The 16,765-nt window shown below is 43.3% G+C and overlaps 1 protein-coding gene across 1 annotated transcript; it reads right to left on the bottom strand.

The window, feature by feature from the left end:
- Positions 1–991: 991 nt before the first annotated feature.
- On the bottom strand, positions 992–2,609 carry CARTPT (CART prepropeptide). The gene is made up of 3 exons (XM_059919341.1): positions 2,451–2,609; positions 1,957–2,040; positions 992–1,099 (listed from the first exon to the last, which is right to left on the bottom strand). Exons 1-3 carry the CDS (start codon positions 2,607–2,609, stop codon positions 992–994), a joined length of 351 nt encoding a protein of 116 aa, XP_059775324.1.
- Between the last annotated feature and the right edge of the window lie 14,156 nt (positions 2,610–16,765).

Below are 16,765 nucleotides of genomic sequence, written 5' to 3'. Positions count from 1 at the left end.
TGATTGTGTCTCACATCCTTAGGGTACCTGAAATAGCTATTTACCTTCCTTTGGACAAACAACAACTCCCAAAGAGCCCACCTTTTTTTTTTTTAACCAATGCATATCTTCTAATAAAGAGGTGTCAAAACAAAAGTCCTAATTTTTCAAATTGCTTTTAATGTGGCTAAAGTATGAGACAATTTCTCTTGTATTGGTCTCCCTGTTAAAATTAAGTATTCTAGCGAAAGCGTTTAATAAACAAAATATATCAACTCAACTCCAACCATCTTCATTTTATTTCCTCCCTCTCTCTCTCTCTCTCTCTCTCACACACACACACACACACACCCCACACCACTGCAATCAAGGAAAAATTGTGTACAAAAGCTTGAGTGGCAAACTCCTAATTAATGATGAAAACTCCTTGGAGCCGCAGTGCCATTTTCCCAATAGACTGCTATTTTAAAAATATTTCTCCTTGAAAACAACAGCATGATTAATGCCACCATTCCTGTTGAAATTACTTATGCAGAAACAACAAAGCACTATGAGCAATTATGAAAAACGCTTTATTATGTATAATTTGTACATGCTTCAATTTGTGATGCTTGGGGTGATTTATTTTCCAGGTTGTGATGTCATCTACCAGATTTACCTGATCTAATTTTCATCCTGTCATGCCACCTACAAAAATACAATTTTCAAAGTGAAGTTCTCCTTCTTTACTTAAATAAAAAGTAAAAGCTTTTTATTTGAAAAAGCTTTGAAAAGCTTGTCAGACAGATAAAATAGGAATAGAATACTTTGCACACGTATCAACAGCATACAAGGCATTACCCTTCACACAGTAACACCTAATGTGTTCTTTTATTTGGAAACAGCAGGAAAAGAGCCCCCTTTTCCTCAGAGGGAGATGCAAACTTTGTTGCTAAAGCCAAACTCCGGGGATGAAGGTATGGTCCTCTGGGGAAAGTGGGGGCAGGGGGACTTATGGAGAAGGGTGGACGCCTCATAAGCACTTCAGGAGGAAGGAATTGCAGGAGGTTCCTCGGGGACAGTCGCACAGCTTCCCGATCCTAGCTCCTTTTCGCACGGCGCACTGCTCTCCCGCGTCACACTGCGAACAACACAATGTGTCGTCATCCTGCACAAGCATGCCCATGTCTCCCCATCAACACAAAGTCTGCCTCATGGGAGAGACAGATGAACCCTACCACCATCACCATGGGTCTAAGTATAGTCAGGCCTGAAACGAGGAGAGCCTTGTGCTTATAATTTCAGTGAGAGAACATAAAAAGAAAGAAATTTAAATTATTGAACCCCTCTTACTTTCTTCTACCTTTTGTGGGGAAGTTACATTTCCTGGCTCCTTTAATTGCTCATCCAAAAGAAAATAAAAATCAACAAGACCTTTTTATATAAGAGATAAACAATAGACCTATATATTCTCACAACCCCCGCTCCCTGTGTTCACCTCCTCACCCCAAGAAGAAAGATTAAAGTGTGTGTGTGTGTGTGTGTGTGTGTGTGTGTGTGTGTTCTTCAAGGAAGGTGACCAGACCTGAATCAAGATTTCTGACCCGAGAACTTAGATGTTTAACAAGCTGGCAGTGGTCCGGAAGGCAGGAAGAAAATTAGAGGAACAAGCACTGACTGGATTTAAGGGCTCTTCCAACTCAGAGAATTCTTCGTGAGGTGAAAAAAGCACATTTTTAGGAAATACTGCTTTCCACGGAAACCCAAGGGCTGATTCCTGGTACAAGCTGTTCAACCCTCCGAAACGGCCGATCTACTCTTTAACCTTAGAGACCAAGGGGCAAGGGCTGACGGTGGAAACAAAGGGGAGCCCGCAGAAGGCTGCAAACCCATTATCTGAATTATTAGCCACACCCTGGAGAGAAGGTTGTGTAAAAGACTCCAGGTGGTGTATTTCCTCTTGGAAAAGCATGGGGAGGGGTGACCCCAAAGCCTTACCATGGGGACTTGGCCATACTTCTTCTCATAAATCGGAATACGTTTACTCTTGAGCTTCTTCAGAACTTCCTGCAGCGCTTCGATCTGCAACACAGCGCCCGCAGAGCCCCAAGTTGCCGCCTTGGCTGTGCGCCCAGCCCCGGTGCTCTCTTCCAGCCCTAGTTATAAGGAACCTCGGAGCCACACACACCCCTCCCCTGCTCTCCACAGAGAGGGATGTTCAAGGGGTGGAAACTCAGCGAGCGCTGTCCCACGAACTGACCGCAGGTCCAGGAGCCTCGGAGACTCCTGTTGCTCCGAGGGGCCGGGATCAGGGATTCGCTCTACAGACTGTCCGGAGCCCGTGGGTAACAGCGGGAGCCGGGAATCTGTGCCCACCTCCCCGGGCCCTGACTTAGGAATGGGGGTGGGGAGGCAGGGAGAGAGGAAGGACGCGCCCAAAGGAAGGAACCTCGCGGCAGCCCAGGGGAGTCTGGGGCGGGGGGGATACAGACCAGCTGCTTCTCGTGGGAGGCGTCCTCCACGGCGGAGTAGATGTCCAGGGCTCGCGGCTGGAGCTCGGCGTCCTCCTGGGCTAGGGTGCCCAGCAGAGGCAGCAGCAACAGCAGGGCGGCAGCCAGGAGGGGCAGCAGCCGCAGGCGGGGGCTCTCCATGGTGCTGAAATCCGGCGCTACGCGGGCAACCCGCGCTCCCGCCTTTTATAGCGAGCCTGAGCCTGGGCGCAGGGAAGAAGGAGGGGGCGATGAAGGAAGGGGGTGTGGAGGAGGGTCCGGGTCAACCGTCTGTAGGCAGCGCTTCGCCGCCGCTTGACGTCAATGCCCGCTGGGCTCCAGGCGCCCCGGAACGAGGCTCTGCGCACAGATGGGCAAGAGCGCGGAGAACAGGGACCCCGCGCCCCCGAGTGCTGTCAGCCCCGCGGCAAGAGACGCTCCCCAGGGGCCTGAGCTGAAGTCGAGGGGCAAGAGGTGAGGGATGGAGAGAGGGAGGGGACTAGGAAACGGAAAATGCCTTCGAGTCAAGGCACAGACAGGAGAGTCCTTCCCCATCACCTAGCAGCCACAGGGGCGGCACGATCCACTCCCAGCACCGCCGTGCTTCTTACCCCAGCCCCATTTGTGGCAGCAAGAAGACGGTGTTGCCTCCAGGCAGGCGTGTTTGCTGAGCACCTTACGAGGTACTCTGTGGTGGAGGGGAGGCAAATATAGTACATAAAAGAAAGAGAAAGCATGGCCTTTCTCATGCTGGGTTCTTTGGTGGAGTCTGTGTGGTAATAAGAAAAGAAGGCAAAGAGACCAACCCCAGTTCAGCGGCGGCGTGGAGAGTGTAGAGAGTCAGGTTCTGGTTTCAGGCCTGGCTCTACCACTTACAAGCTGGGTGACTTTGGACAACATGAAGAACATATCTGAGCCTCACCCTTTTCTTTTGTAAAACTGGAATTTTAAAATGTACCTCACAGTATTTTCAGGAGAATGGAATGACGGATTAGGTATGTAAAACCCCTGGCCCGTAGCACAATGAGCACCAAGCCTCTCCTTCGAACTCTGAGGCTGACCAGACAAGTGGCTGTGTGTGCAGTGTCTCGGCTTTTCCTCAGGGCAAATTCAACCATCCTCAGAACCCCTCCTACCCACTGCCCACCCCTGATATCTAAGAAGCCTAACTAGAAAGAAAGAAGAAAAGGGGTGGAAAAAAATGCAACTTCCTGATTATGGAAATATCTCCGAAGATTAAAAGTCAGTGGTGAGCCAGGTCCTCAGTGACTTGTGAAGACTCTGTTTTTTCAGAGGTTGGAGTCCCTACAGCCTGAACGCAAATGAAAGTTCCTGTAGGGGAGGCAATGTTTTCCTACTTAGACCTAGAGGCTTATCCCACCTGCCTGCCCACCTGGCTTCTTCTGTCACCACACCCTCTTTTTCTCAGCTGCTCCTGAATCCATCCACTCTCATCCATCCCCATTACTACCACCTGAGTCCTGGACAGCTGCCCCAACCTACTTCTTGCCTACCCCCAACTCCCACGTCATCTTCTCTTGTTTTCCTCTAATCCGTAAGTCACCCTCAGCCAGAATGCTTTTCCCCTTAAAATACACTAATGGCTTCCCCTTACTTCCCATACTAAGCAAGGAATCTAAATTCTTTATCCTGACTTACCAAGTACTACATGATCTGTACCCCTGTCCAACCTCATGTCCTACCATTCTGCCCTCTCCACTCCAACCTCAGTAGCCTTCTTTTTGGTCCTCTAACAGGCCAAGCTCATTCCCACTTTGAGGCCTTTACACTTACCTTACCTAGAATGGTATTCCTTCATCTCCAAATGATTGACTATTTCCTGTCATTGAAATCTCAGTTTAAATGTCCTTGACCACCCCATCTAAAGTATCCACTAATTTATTCTCCCACAGATTTATTGTTTAGCAGATGCTTTGGGTCATTGGGATAGTTAATGCATAATATGTGTCTGGTTATTACATTTATCAAGTATTTAATTATTACTCAAATGCACACTGGGAAGCAATTCAAGAAGTAATATCTCAAAAGAAAAAAAGAAGTAATATCTCTTCTAATAACTGGCACACATATTAACAGCATCAAAACATTTTCCTTTGGGATAAATGCAACTTGAAAATTAATCTAGCACCTCCTGTAGCTCTGCCTTTCACACATACCTTGCAATTCTATACAATAAAACTTCAGTAGCAGCACATATTGCCACTCAAACTTTACAGACACATGTTGGCACTTGTTGCAAAACCCATCTCCAGTGATAAAAGTATTCTAAGCTTTAGAAGAAAAACAGTCCCTAATAAGATTTTAGCCCATCCTTCTGCAAAGATGGGGATATTCCCAATGTAATACTTTCTCTCAAACTGTTATCTATCAAGACACAAAAAATAGCTTTTCCTTTGTGCCACTCTTATTGGAAAAACAGCTCAAAGTTCAGGTCCTGCTGATGCTTAGTTGGTGCTATCCTCTTCATGGAAGGAGGACACCACATTTAGTTGAAGGGTTGGGAAAGGGACACTTGGACAATCCTGTGAAGCAAGCCACAGGTATCTTGGTCATTTACACGCTGCACTGCTTTTTTCATCTATGAATAGAATGACTTGATAACCTATCTTTAGGGATCATATGGTACAATAAGATTTAGACCATTTTATTCCCAAAGATAACTTATGTAAGTTATAACAAGGGAGGGCACAAAAGCATGAGATGTTCTGCAGTCTGTACACCATGCCCTGGCAGGAGAATTTATGTATCCTTGCTACTTTCTAATGACTCCATTAGAAAGAAAAAAAAACCCACCTTTGATACCCCCAAGCAAGTAAAGTCATAAGTGGATTTAATCACTACTTCTCATCTCAGATATAGAAATGGGAGTCAAGTCACCTCTCAAAAGAGAAGCAGTGACCAGGATGTGTCTACGGAGATTTACTGTAGACAAATCTCTCAATCACTCCTCCTAAGATAGAGTAGGTCTCCCGTTCTGCTCTTTGAAATAGCTCAAGAAGAGAAATCTCATCAGCAGAGAGCTGAGAAACTAATGCCAGTAAGATCTACTTATAATGTACTGATATCCGAATTAAAAAGATTGGAAAAACCTCTTCTGACCGTTGTCTATCTCTTGGAGTTCTAAAATTTTCACTATAAAAAATTAAGTAATTAACCCATTAATTGGTTTGTGACTTGGCAAGAGAAGAGAGTCTGGTTCTGGTCTAAAAGCCCTAAAAATACAGGGGCTGGTCAGTATTACTAAATGATAACTCTGGAGCCCTAAAATGTTAAATAATGAGAAGACCATGGAGAATCAGACACCAAAATGACATTCCAAATTCCAGTACTTCCCTCTCCCTCCTTCTTTCAAATTTTGAATCATTTCTTCTCCTATATGGCCCACAAGAGCACCAGCCTTTTGAATTGTCATATTGCTCATATGTCAGACTACTCTGTTGTCCATTAACGCCCTCTCTACCCCCCACAACCAAGTCTTGTTCAACAGTAAAACTTCCTCAGTTTCATTAACTTCTTTTTTTTTTTAATTAATTAATTTATTTATTTGCTGCATTGGGTCTTTGTTGCTGTGCGTGGGCTTTCTCTAGTTGCGGTTGAGTGGGAGTTACTCTTCACTGCGGTGCGTGGGCTTCTCATTGCAGTGGCTTCTCTTGTTGCGGAGCACGGGCTCTAGGCGTGCGGGCTCCAGTAGTTGCAGCACGCAGGCTCAGTAGTTGTGGTGCGCGGGCTCAGTTGCTCCGCGGCATGTGGGATCTTCCTGGACCAGGGCTCGAACCCGTGTCCCCTGCATTGACAGGCGGATTCTTAACCACTGGACCACCAGGGAAGTCCCTTAAATCCTTAAATATTTGTATTTAAGATTGTTTCTCTTTATCTGTGCTTGCTGCACTTTCCCCCCAAGTTAAACATCATTCTGTCTCCTTCGGTACATGTTTATAATCTCTCAGGTGGCACACTTTCATTTCTACATTGTCTGCTCTCCACCCTCCCTGCCTCTGGAAGAGAGATTACTTTCCATTGGCATTCATCTTCTGTTTACTGACTTTCAGTCCAGAGCCTTCCTTCCAAAGGAACTGATGTTCACTCTGTTCTGACTAAACATCTTTATCACTATGTGAAAGAAAATAATCTTTCAGGGAAGGACATTTGGTGTTGGTGCTAAATTGGGAGGTGTTGGAGACGTAGTAGGGAAGAATATGTGCTTTACAGGCAGCCTCTGAAGGAATAAAGCAGGGGAAATTAGACAAAGCTTTTCATTAATTTTTTTATGCTTTCAGTTAAAAGGCTTTCAATTTCAAGGTTTTCAATTTTTAAAAATATGAATGCCAATATGTTCACAACACTGCTAAGTACTAGGAGGACTGCTAAGATAATCAAGACAAATTCTTGCCCTTGATCTTTGCGTCTGGTCATGCCCACCAATACCCATAATATAACAACTCAGTGAACTTAGGGTCCTAATAGAGAAGGAGAAGCCCAGAAAATTCAGAGATTAATTCCCTCTAAAGATAGGAAGCTTCACAAAAAAATGGCATGTGAGTGGGTCCTAGAGGGTGGGTAGAATTTCAGTGATACCAAACATCCCACTGTGGGGACTCGGGTACAAGCAGGCTATGTAAATGAAGTCACAGAGGCAAGGACATCTCAGGGAACACTGAGTGATCTGGTTTGCTGGCGAGTAGGCTACATGGAGAATCTGAGAGGTGGCAACGTGTAATGGGAAACATGACTAAAAAAGGAACTGTAGAGCAGAAAAAGAACATCCAAAGCAGCAATAAATAGTTCCAATTTTGGATCCAATGAACAGGAAACACGAGAATAGACGAAACCAAATAATTCAATTTTTAAAATACTAACACTAAAAGCAAGCTTCTTGACCTGAAAGGTCTAGCCTAAGAAAAGTAGGATATAAGGAGGAATCACTGATGAAGAGATACTTGTCCCAGGACAAAGCAAGCAATCTTCCTCTGGTTTCTTTTGCATAGCACACCTGGAACACAACAGACGGAGTTCCACACCTAGCCCACACTCCCTGTGCCACATCTATCCCATCTTCTCCTCTAACTCTTCTGGATCCAGATCTCCTAAGCTTACAGGAAGTATAGGGTTAGCACTAAAGCAGTAGACTAGGATGCCCCAAGAGATGAACTCTATGACTTAATAGTGAGCAATTTGAATCCTTCAATGGCTGCTCGTTGCCTATAGATTCTAGTTAACTTCACAGCAATGGTGTCAAAGTTTCTCATAATTTGGTCCTAGCCCATATTTCCAATCTCATTTTTCTCCATTCCCAACAAGTCCCATCAGATATCTTGTATCTTATTTTGCAGGCACACCATACTTATTTCTTAATTTTGCACTGAATTAGAGAAATAGACCAGGTTATGCTAAGTAACAATCCAAAATCTCAGTGACTTGAAAAAAGCAGGTATATTTCTTATTCATGTCACATGTACATCAAGGGTTGATGGAGTGCTGTGATCATCATGGTCAGTCAAGGACCCAGACTGACAGAACATTCACCATGTCTGATGTTTCTGGTTGTGTTCCAAAGGGAAAAAAGAGCTCTGGACAGTCTTAAACAAGCTATTAAAAGCTTTGGCCCAGAAGTGATATTTCACTTTTGTTTCCAACTCACTGTCCTGAACTAGTCACATGGCTCCACCAAGGTAAAAGGGACAAAATAAGAAGCACAGTGTTACCAGGAACCTAGAATGCATTAATGATTACCACATGTTCTCTGCATGTTTGTACCTCTGCCTCTGTCCATGTCCTTCCCTATGAACCTCACCTTGAACATCTAAAAAGCTCATGCTTCAAGATGCATCTTACCTGAAGCCCTCCTCATCCACTGCTCCATCACACCACCAGGTTTGCCTTGCCTTTGTTTCCATAGAGCTTTGTACATATACTTATTAAAACACCTAACCTGCATTACATCATATTATCCTATGTCTATCTCATTTGCTAGACAAGATCTTTGAGGGCAGAGAATATATCTAGTCACCTATGTATTCTCAGTATGTAGCATGGCACCTGACACAGATGAGGAAGGGAACATTAGTTGCTATGAAATGAAAGATTACCTTTAGACACTAACAAGATGACCATCCAATAAAGTACACAATCTATTGCAGAATAGCTTCATCCAAGCAGCTTAAAAGTACTACCAATTTACTATCCAGAAACACCATCGTCACCCTTGTGTGAGGGGAAAAAATGTGCCAGAAGGGGTAAAACTGTTTCATGGTAGTCTATTTCAGAGGTAGGATTTCTGAGGTTCAGACTATGGCCTCTCTCAACATTTCCTCAGGGCATTTCAGTTGCAAAATGGAAAATTTTTCTCAAATGCAAAACTTGCTTTGTCACTAGGAAGAAGGATATTGTCTCCATGCTCTTCTTATAGACTTCTACTTCATTGCTTTCCCCTCACACTCACCATGGTGCAATATGGAAAGAAAACTGGAATAGGATCAATCCTAAAAAAATTCTTAGGAAGTTTAAAACCTGTCCCTGATCACCAATCTCCAAATCATGGAGACATGAAGAAGTGACTTCTGTGCTGGACAGGGGTTTGGCTTAGACAGCATCTAAGGTCACTTTAAAAACGACTATTCTGGGACTCTTCTATGCCTCCTTCAGAACTCATCAAAGTGAAGTCTATTTCTTTTGACATAAACTATAACCTCAGGAGAAACAGAATACCATCTGGCATGATCCAAAGAGGCAGGGCCTGAGGGCAAAAGTATATTTTATAAGAAGAAAGATTTTCAACAAGTTTCTCCTCTACTTTTTAGAAGCTCTCTGGCCCTGACATTTCTCCACTGCACATCAACAGAAGTTTAATCTGGTTCTGGTTTTAACAGTACATTCATCACATTGGCTTGACTTACCAGCTAAGTCAGACCCCACTTCTCCTGTTCTGCAAGCTAGATGTATTGACATTCAGGTCTCTGTTCTTCCCATCAAACTGCCTCTCTAAAGCCAGACTGGCAGCCTCTGAGATGGATGGGCTAGGAAGCATTCCTTAAGCTCCTCCAACATTTGCAGGACATCCACAGGGACTGCGCTTATAACTCAGGAAGGGGAGATTAGAGTGGACTTTGAAAAGACTGCAATCCAGAGAACGCCAAGCTTGCCCAAGGTAACATGTCAACATTTTCCTCTCCTATTAATGATTGCTGGAAGACAGTTGTTTGAAAACCCAGTTTAACTTTATGAACAGTATTATAGACAAGGAAGGTTCTTATATTTCTATACAAAAGAAGCTTAGTGACTTTAGGGAAGGCAATCCAGTTAGAAGAGTGGGGACAGAGGGGCGTGTCTTAAAGCTGCACTTGCCAAAGAGTTGACTGTTTTAGGGGGATATTAGAGAGGTGACAATGAAGATTATGGACATGCTTAAAAACTCCTCAGCTTTCTTCAGTACCCCATATTCCCTTAATTTTCCACCCTTCTCTGGAAAAGAGAGCTCTTTAATAGTACTCTCCTCTCTTAGGCTCTGGGGCCTCTACTCTCATTCATCTGAGGATATGAGCTATTCCTTCTCTTTTCTGTATATCATGGCAGTCTGTGGCTACCCCTCTCTCTGATGGTATATTATACGTTGTGTTCCTGTTCACGATTATTTAGTGCTCCACCCTGGGGTAGGATTATACTTTGGGTCCTGTTCAACTCATACGTGACCACATGACTTGCTTTGGCCAGTGAAATACTAAGCAGAAGTATGATGTGTTGTTTTCATGGGGAAGATTTAAAAGTCAGTACATACTTGGCCCTGCTCTCTTTTTCCTCTTCCATGATGATTGGCAATGTTCCAAAGAGGAGTGGCTCTGTCAGCCTGGGTTATGGAGAGTTTTGGAGGGAGGAAAATATTGAGTACAGCTACAACCAACCTTCAGTGGACATAGAGTGTGATCAAGGAATAAACTTGTAGATATGAGCCACTGAGCTTGGGGGGTTATTTGTTACTGTAGCATAATTTAGCTTAATCTGACCCATTCAGGTAGACAGACTATCATATCCATCAACACATCTCATAGATAATATTAGTTATCTATTGCTACATAACAAATTACCTCAAAACTTAGTGGCTTAAAACAATCCATGTTTATTATCTCACCATTTCTGTGAGTCAGGAATGCAGGTGTGGCTCAGCAATGCAGGTGTGTCTTAGCTAGGTCCTTCAGGGTTTGTTATAGGGCTACAATCAAGGTGTCAGCCCAGGGTCTCTCAGAAGGCTGCAATCAGAAGAAGTTGGGGCTGCCGTCATCTCAAGGCTCAACTAGGAGGATCCACCTCCAAGATAACTCAGTGGATGTTGGTAAGGTTCACTTCCTCAAAGGCTATTTTACTGAGGCCTCAGTTACTTGCTGACTCTTGACTAGAGGCCGCCCTCAATTCTTTCCAGGTAGCCCTCTCCATCAGAGTAAGCATGCGTTAAGAGCCTGAAAGAGAATGCCAACAAAAGAGCAGGCCCAGTCCCTCCTATCCTAATCACAGAAGTGACATCCCATCATTTTTGCCAAATTCTATTCACTGGGTCCTGCCCACGCTCAAGGGCAGGGGATTACATAAAGGTGTGACTATCAAGAGGCAGGGATCATTGGGAACCATGTTAGAAACTGTCTACCACAATGACTCTGTCAAAAAAGAAAAAAAAAAAAATTGATTAACACGAATTGTGCAAGAACCTAGGCTTGACTGGTGAGGTAAAGAAGAGAACTGCAGAATTTAACAACTGGGCTCTGAAACCCAAGGAGTCTAAATATCTTGCCTAAGATACACAGTTAGAAGTCAAGCCAGAACTAAAACTCAGATCTGTATTATTTCCACTAGACGGAGATAAGTGAAATATTAAATAGCAAGACAAATTGCATTCAACTGAAACAGAAGCTAGCCATCAATTGCTAATTGATTGTCAAATAAATCATCTGGACAATGAGTGAATAAGAAGCGCATGGAAGACAAGCTCTTTAGGCTGGAGCAATTGGAAAGGTAGGTCAAGGAAGGATGGAATGTTTGAGCAGAGAAGAGGGGAAAGTGTTCTTGGCAAGGGATTGGTCAAACTGAGGGTTCTTCAGGGAATGCTAGTGTCATTGGAAAAAGTTGCCCCAAGTGATTCTGATATAACCTGAATGATATAACCCCCTGGTTGAAGAGCACTGCTCAGGGATTTCTGCATCATCTAGTGAGGTGTCAGGAAGCACGCTTTGCCCTACAAAGATCTCCAAGGCCAAATCTTTTCAAGATTCCAATACACTTTGGTCATAAAACATGAATAGCTCAATAGCTATATAGACTCTACCCAGTATAGATGGGTAGAGTCAAGTCGCTGCCAGTTCGGCAAAGACTTCTATGGCCCCCTGATCTAAGGGGTCATGAACACATCTCAAGGGGCTTTCCAAGGGCTCCTAGCATGCAGAAATAAGCCCCCAAAATATAATAAGTAATTAAACCTTGAAGAAAGACTTATTTGTATTCACCTTGAGCAGATACTGTGTTCCTAACTCTGTAGGCGATAAAACTGATAATTTAAGTAACCGGATCCAGGTCCCCAGACAAGTGGGAAGGAAGTTGGACCCAAATCCTCTGAAAAACTAGTGTTTTCTTATTTATACCTTCCTTCCATTTTATTTTATCAACTTGATCATTTTTGTAAGGGGGTTAAAAAAAAAAGAGGGAGCAAAAGAGAAGGAGAAAGTAAAACTTGAATTCTAAAATAATTTTTAAATACAGTAAAAGATAGTGCCTAATGGTCAAGATTCCCCCTTGCTCCCTGAAAAACCAGGTCATTTTCCACTGGAAGCTGCAAAAATGGCAGGTTAAGTCTCCAAGTGCAAGCTTTGACTTTCGAAATGTGAACTGGGACGGGCCATGTTATGACAGAGACCTTAATGTCAGGTACACGAGAGGGCTTAGGGCCTTTTAGCCGTTGGAAGAGCAAAGATCTCAGCTTATGAGGACACAAAACCCCACATGCCTGACTGATGAGGAGGGGGCCCTGCGGAGCCACAGTGACAAGCATTTGTGATGCTTTGTACCCAGATGCAAATGTCATTTTCTGCCATTTGCACTCTTGGCCAGGGTAGCCCTGGATGAAGACAGTGCTGATGGACATGGCCTTTGCCCAGAGCCCTGCAGTGAGGGTTGGAATGGACAAAAGCTGGAGCTTTGCCCACAGCAGCCACCAGATAACCACAGAGACCGATGTCCTCCAGTGTTTGCTAATGATGAAAAGGACTTCAAAGAAACCTGTCCAGTTTATTGTATTTTTTTTATCATTATGTTTTATTTCTGAAGCAAGGGTGAACATAAAAGAGTAAGTAGCTTCTAAATGTTTCCTCTTTCCTAGGAATCTTAATATTTGCCATAAAACAGTCTTGATATTTGAGCATTTCAAAGGAAGACTTTGACATAACTCTTTGTTCCTTTCTCATCTTCTCTCTTTCTCCAGAATACTATAAAATCTTAGCACTGGAGGTGCAAACATAAAAGTCAAAAGAGCCCAATGACACGTGAGTAAATCAGGATGAGGTGAATGGGGCTACCCCGGAGGTGCTGGGAGACAGGTAAAAACAGCAACTTTGATGCAAGACTTCATAAGCCCATTTCTCTGACATAGAGACCTGAGGCTGGAGTGCTACTTATGGGCAAGCCCTACTTATTGTTCCTAACTTGGCTGCAGATTAGAACCACCCTGGGAGCTTTTCTAGTAATGCCTATCTAGCCTCAGACTCTGATTCAATCGGCCTGAAGTAGTGCCCAGGCAAGGGCCATTTAAAAGCTCCCCATTCATCTGCCAATGGACACTTAGGTTGTTTCCATGTCTTGGCTGTTGTGAATAGTGCTGCTATGGAGATAGGGGTGCATGTGTCTCTTTGAATTATAGTTCTGTCTGGATATACGCCCAGGAATGGGATCGCTGGGTCATATGGTAATTCGATTTTTAGTTTTCTGAGGAACCTCCATACTGTTTTCCATAGTGGCCACACCAACTTACATTCCCACCAACAGTGTAGGAGGGTTCCCTTTTCTCCACACCCGCTCCGGCATTTGTTATTCACAGAATTTTTTTTTTTTTAGTTTGCAAACTTGTGTTTCCAATTTTTTTTTTTTTTTTTTTTGCAAGACATTTATTGAAGTAAGAGATTTGGGGGCTTTTGTGGACGTTTTAATGATGGCCATTCTCACTGGTGTGAGGTGGGTACCTCATTGTAGTTTTGATTTACATTTCTCTAGTAATTAGCGATGTTGAACATCTTTTCGTGTACCTATTGGGCATCTGTATATACAGAATGGATAAACAACAAAGTCCTACTGTATAGCACAGAGAACTATATTCAATATCTTATGAAAAACCATAATAGAAAAGAATATTTTAAAAGTAGATATATAGGGGCTTCCCTGGTGGCGCAGTGGTTGAGAATCTGCCTGCCAATGCAGGGGACACGGGTTCGAGCCCTGGTCTGGGAGGATCCCACATGCCGCGGAGCAGCTGGGCCCGTGAGCCACAATTACTGAGCCTGCGCGTCTGGAGCCTGTGCTCCGCAACAAGAGAGTCTGCGATGGTGAGAGGCCCGCGCACCGCGATGAAGAGTGGTCCCCACTTGCCGCAACTAGAGAAAGCCCTCACACAGAAACGAAGACTCAACACAGTCATAAATAAATAAATAAAAGAACGTGAATTTCTTTAAAAAAAAAAAAAGAAAAGTAGATATATATATACATGTATAATTGAATCAGTTTGCTGTACAGCAGTAATGAACACAACACTCTAAATCAACTATACTTCAGTTTAAATAAATAAATAAATAAATACTCCCCAGGTGGAAGCCAGACGTATCTCATTCTTTCAATGATCAGATGGCCTTCTTGGTGCCTACACTGAACTAGTCTTTTGGTCAATTAGCTTTGTTCTAGCCTTGGGGCTGCAAACTCAGATATTTAAGAGGGCCAGTAAGGTAAGGCATGAAGAGGGCCATATATAAGGCAATAGAGAGTGGTAGAACTTCTGGTTTTTCAATAGATGGAAATTTGGATTTTTACATGAAACTTCCTGATTTTAAAATGTTGACAACTGATTTAACATGAAACTCTTTTAAGGTACACAAGGCAATAGCCTTGGTTCCCCTTCACAGCAGTTCCTACAATGGGTCCTCAGATGATCTGGTTATCTCTTTCTTTCCAGGATAAACTAACAAAATTAAGGAAAGAGAGAGCAGGTCTACAGAGCTTGATTGCATGACCTGGTAAACACTGGTCCCCATCAATATGGGGAAGAGAGGTGGGTTCTCATTTATACCCTTGTATCTTTAGTTGGCATTTAATAAGACTCTGGTTACAGAGAAAGCACAGGAATATCCCCATAACCTAGAGGGGTACCTCTGAGCCCGAGGCTAACCCTTACGGTAACCCTAAGCCCAGGCCTTAGACAAGGACGTGCCACTGGGTCCAGGACTTCAGAAGAAACTCAACAAAAATAAGACGGGGAATAACTGAGCCCCCAAAAGACCACTGTTGAGCCTTTTTGTTAGGACCACCAATAAGAGAGTGTGATGTATAGGAAAAAGCACAGGCACTGAAGCCAGACACTTACCCACTGTACGGCACTAGACAAACCAAGCCATCTACCAGACTTCACATCCATAAAATGGGCATAAAAATACCTCCCCCATAGAGCTGTAATGATGACATAAAATGAATATAGAGCACTCAGCACAGTGCCTGGCACATAGAAGGCACTCCATAAACTCCCAATCAGAAAAGGCAACGATTTTCATCCCTTTGTAATCGAATTAAAGCATCTCAGAACACTTACAGTTGGAGAGCTCTTCCAAACACCCAATTTAATTCTAAATTCCTTTTGTTTATCTGCAACAGCTGGCAAATACATGTTCCTTCCACGTAGGGAACACAGGTAACAAATGTCCCCTCCCTTCACAGCTGTTTTCTCCTTCCAGCATTTTCCCAAGCCTCTAGTGATTCCTGTTGCCCTCTGCATTCTGCCTTCCTTCCCACATACCTCAGGTACATCACGTATTACTATATCTACTATAGCACCTGCCAATAAGTTCACCAGGATGTGAAAATGCCGCACTTTAGCAGTCTGCATACAGTCTCCCAACAGAATTAACCTTAGGGATGAGACTGTGTGCTGTTTACCTTTTCATTCTCTTCAGATACAGAAACCACCCCGGAGACGAAAAACGTCACCCAGGGCACTTTCTCCCAGCCTCTTTCTGCAAAGCCCTATCTTGCATCCAGCACCCACAGCCAGTTCTGAAATTACATTTTCCATCTTGGTGGGCTTTGCATTCCGCAAAGAAGCTACATTCATGGTTCACAACCTTCCATGAAATCTGTTTACGTACAGTTTAATTTACAAACATGTAGTGACTTCTATCTCCAACCACTCTACTAAGGCCTTGAGGAGGACAAGCTGAACAATACAGAGTCCTTTACCTGAGCTCCCACATTAGAGAACAAGTTTTCTTGAGGAGATGACATCCCATCAGTGGTTAGGCAGCTTTTTATGAATACTTCTCTGCTCTGTATCTCTTTACCAAGATATCCACCTCTGATTCAGATTCCCTGGCCCAGAAGTGGAGTGGGTATGACTATTAGCTAATATAACTGATTTGTTGTTAATTTATTTTTATGAAGGTGACATTGGCTTGCAACATTATGTAAGTTTCACGTGTACAATGTTATATTTCTATTTCTGTATACACTACAGCATGTTCACCACCAAAAATTTAGTTTCCATCCATCACCATACAGTTGAAACCCTTTACCTATTTTGCCTTCCCCACCTTCCAACTTTTCTCCTCTGGTAACCACTACTCTGTTCTCCATATCTACATGTTTGTTTTTGTTTGATTTGGCTTATTCATTTATTTTGTTTGTTTATTTTCTTTATATTCCACACATGAGTGAAATCTTACAGTATTTGTCTTTCTTTGTCTGACTTATTTCACTTAGCATAATACCCACAAGGTCCACCCATGTTGTGAAAGATGGAAGAGTTCAGCCTTTTTTATGGCTGAGTAATATTCTTTCTATATATACCACATCTTCTTTATCCATTCATCCATTGATGGGCACTTAGGTTGTTCCCACATCTTGACTATCGTAAATAATGCTGCTATGAACACTGCATATATCTTTTTGAATTAGCTGTAACTGATTATTTAAAATTAAGAGCTTTCGTGTGCAAATAGATCCGGAAGGAGGTCAGGGTATGCTACCCCACAATATGCCACTTTAGCATAAGGATTATTTTGATAAGAATTTGA

This window comes from Balaenoptera ricei, chromosome 3 (genome assembly GCF_028023285.1).
Source record: "Balaenoptera ricei isolate mBalRic1 chromosome 3, mBalRic1.hap2, whole genome shotgun sequence".
NCBI lineage: Eukaryota > Metazoa > Chordata > Mammalia > Artiodactyla > Balaenopteridae > Balaenoptera > Balaenoptera ricei.
The sequence above is the reverse complement of the archived record's forward strand: the minus strand, read 5'-3'. Positions and strand labels throughout refer to the sequence as shown.

Bases quoted from the DNA above. Each gene is read 5' to 3' on its own strand.
- CARTPT (XM_059919341.1), bottom strand. From the start codon at position 2,609: ATGGAGAGCCCCCGCCTGCGGCTGCTGCCCCTCCTGGCTGCCGCCCTG. The intron at 2,041-2,450 runs GTCTGTATCCCC...GCTGTGTTGCAG, and splicing joins CCTCCCACGAGAAGCAGCTG to ATCGAAGCGCTGCAGGAAGT. The intron at 1,100-1,956 runs GTAAGGCTTTGG...TGTTGTTCGCAG, and splicing joins AGTATGGCCAAGTCCCCATG to TGTGACGCGGGAGAGCAGTG.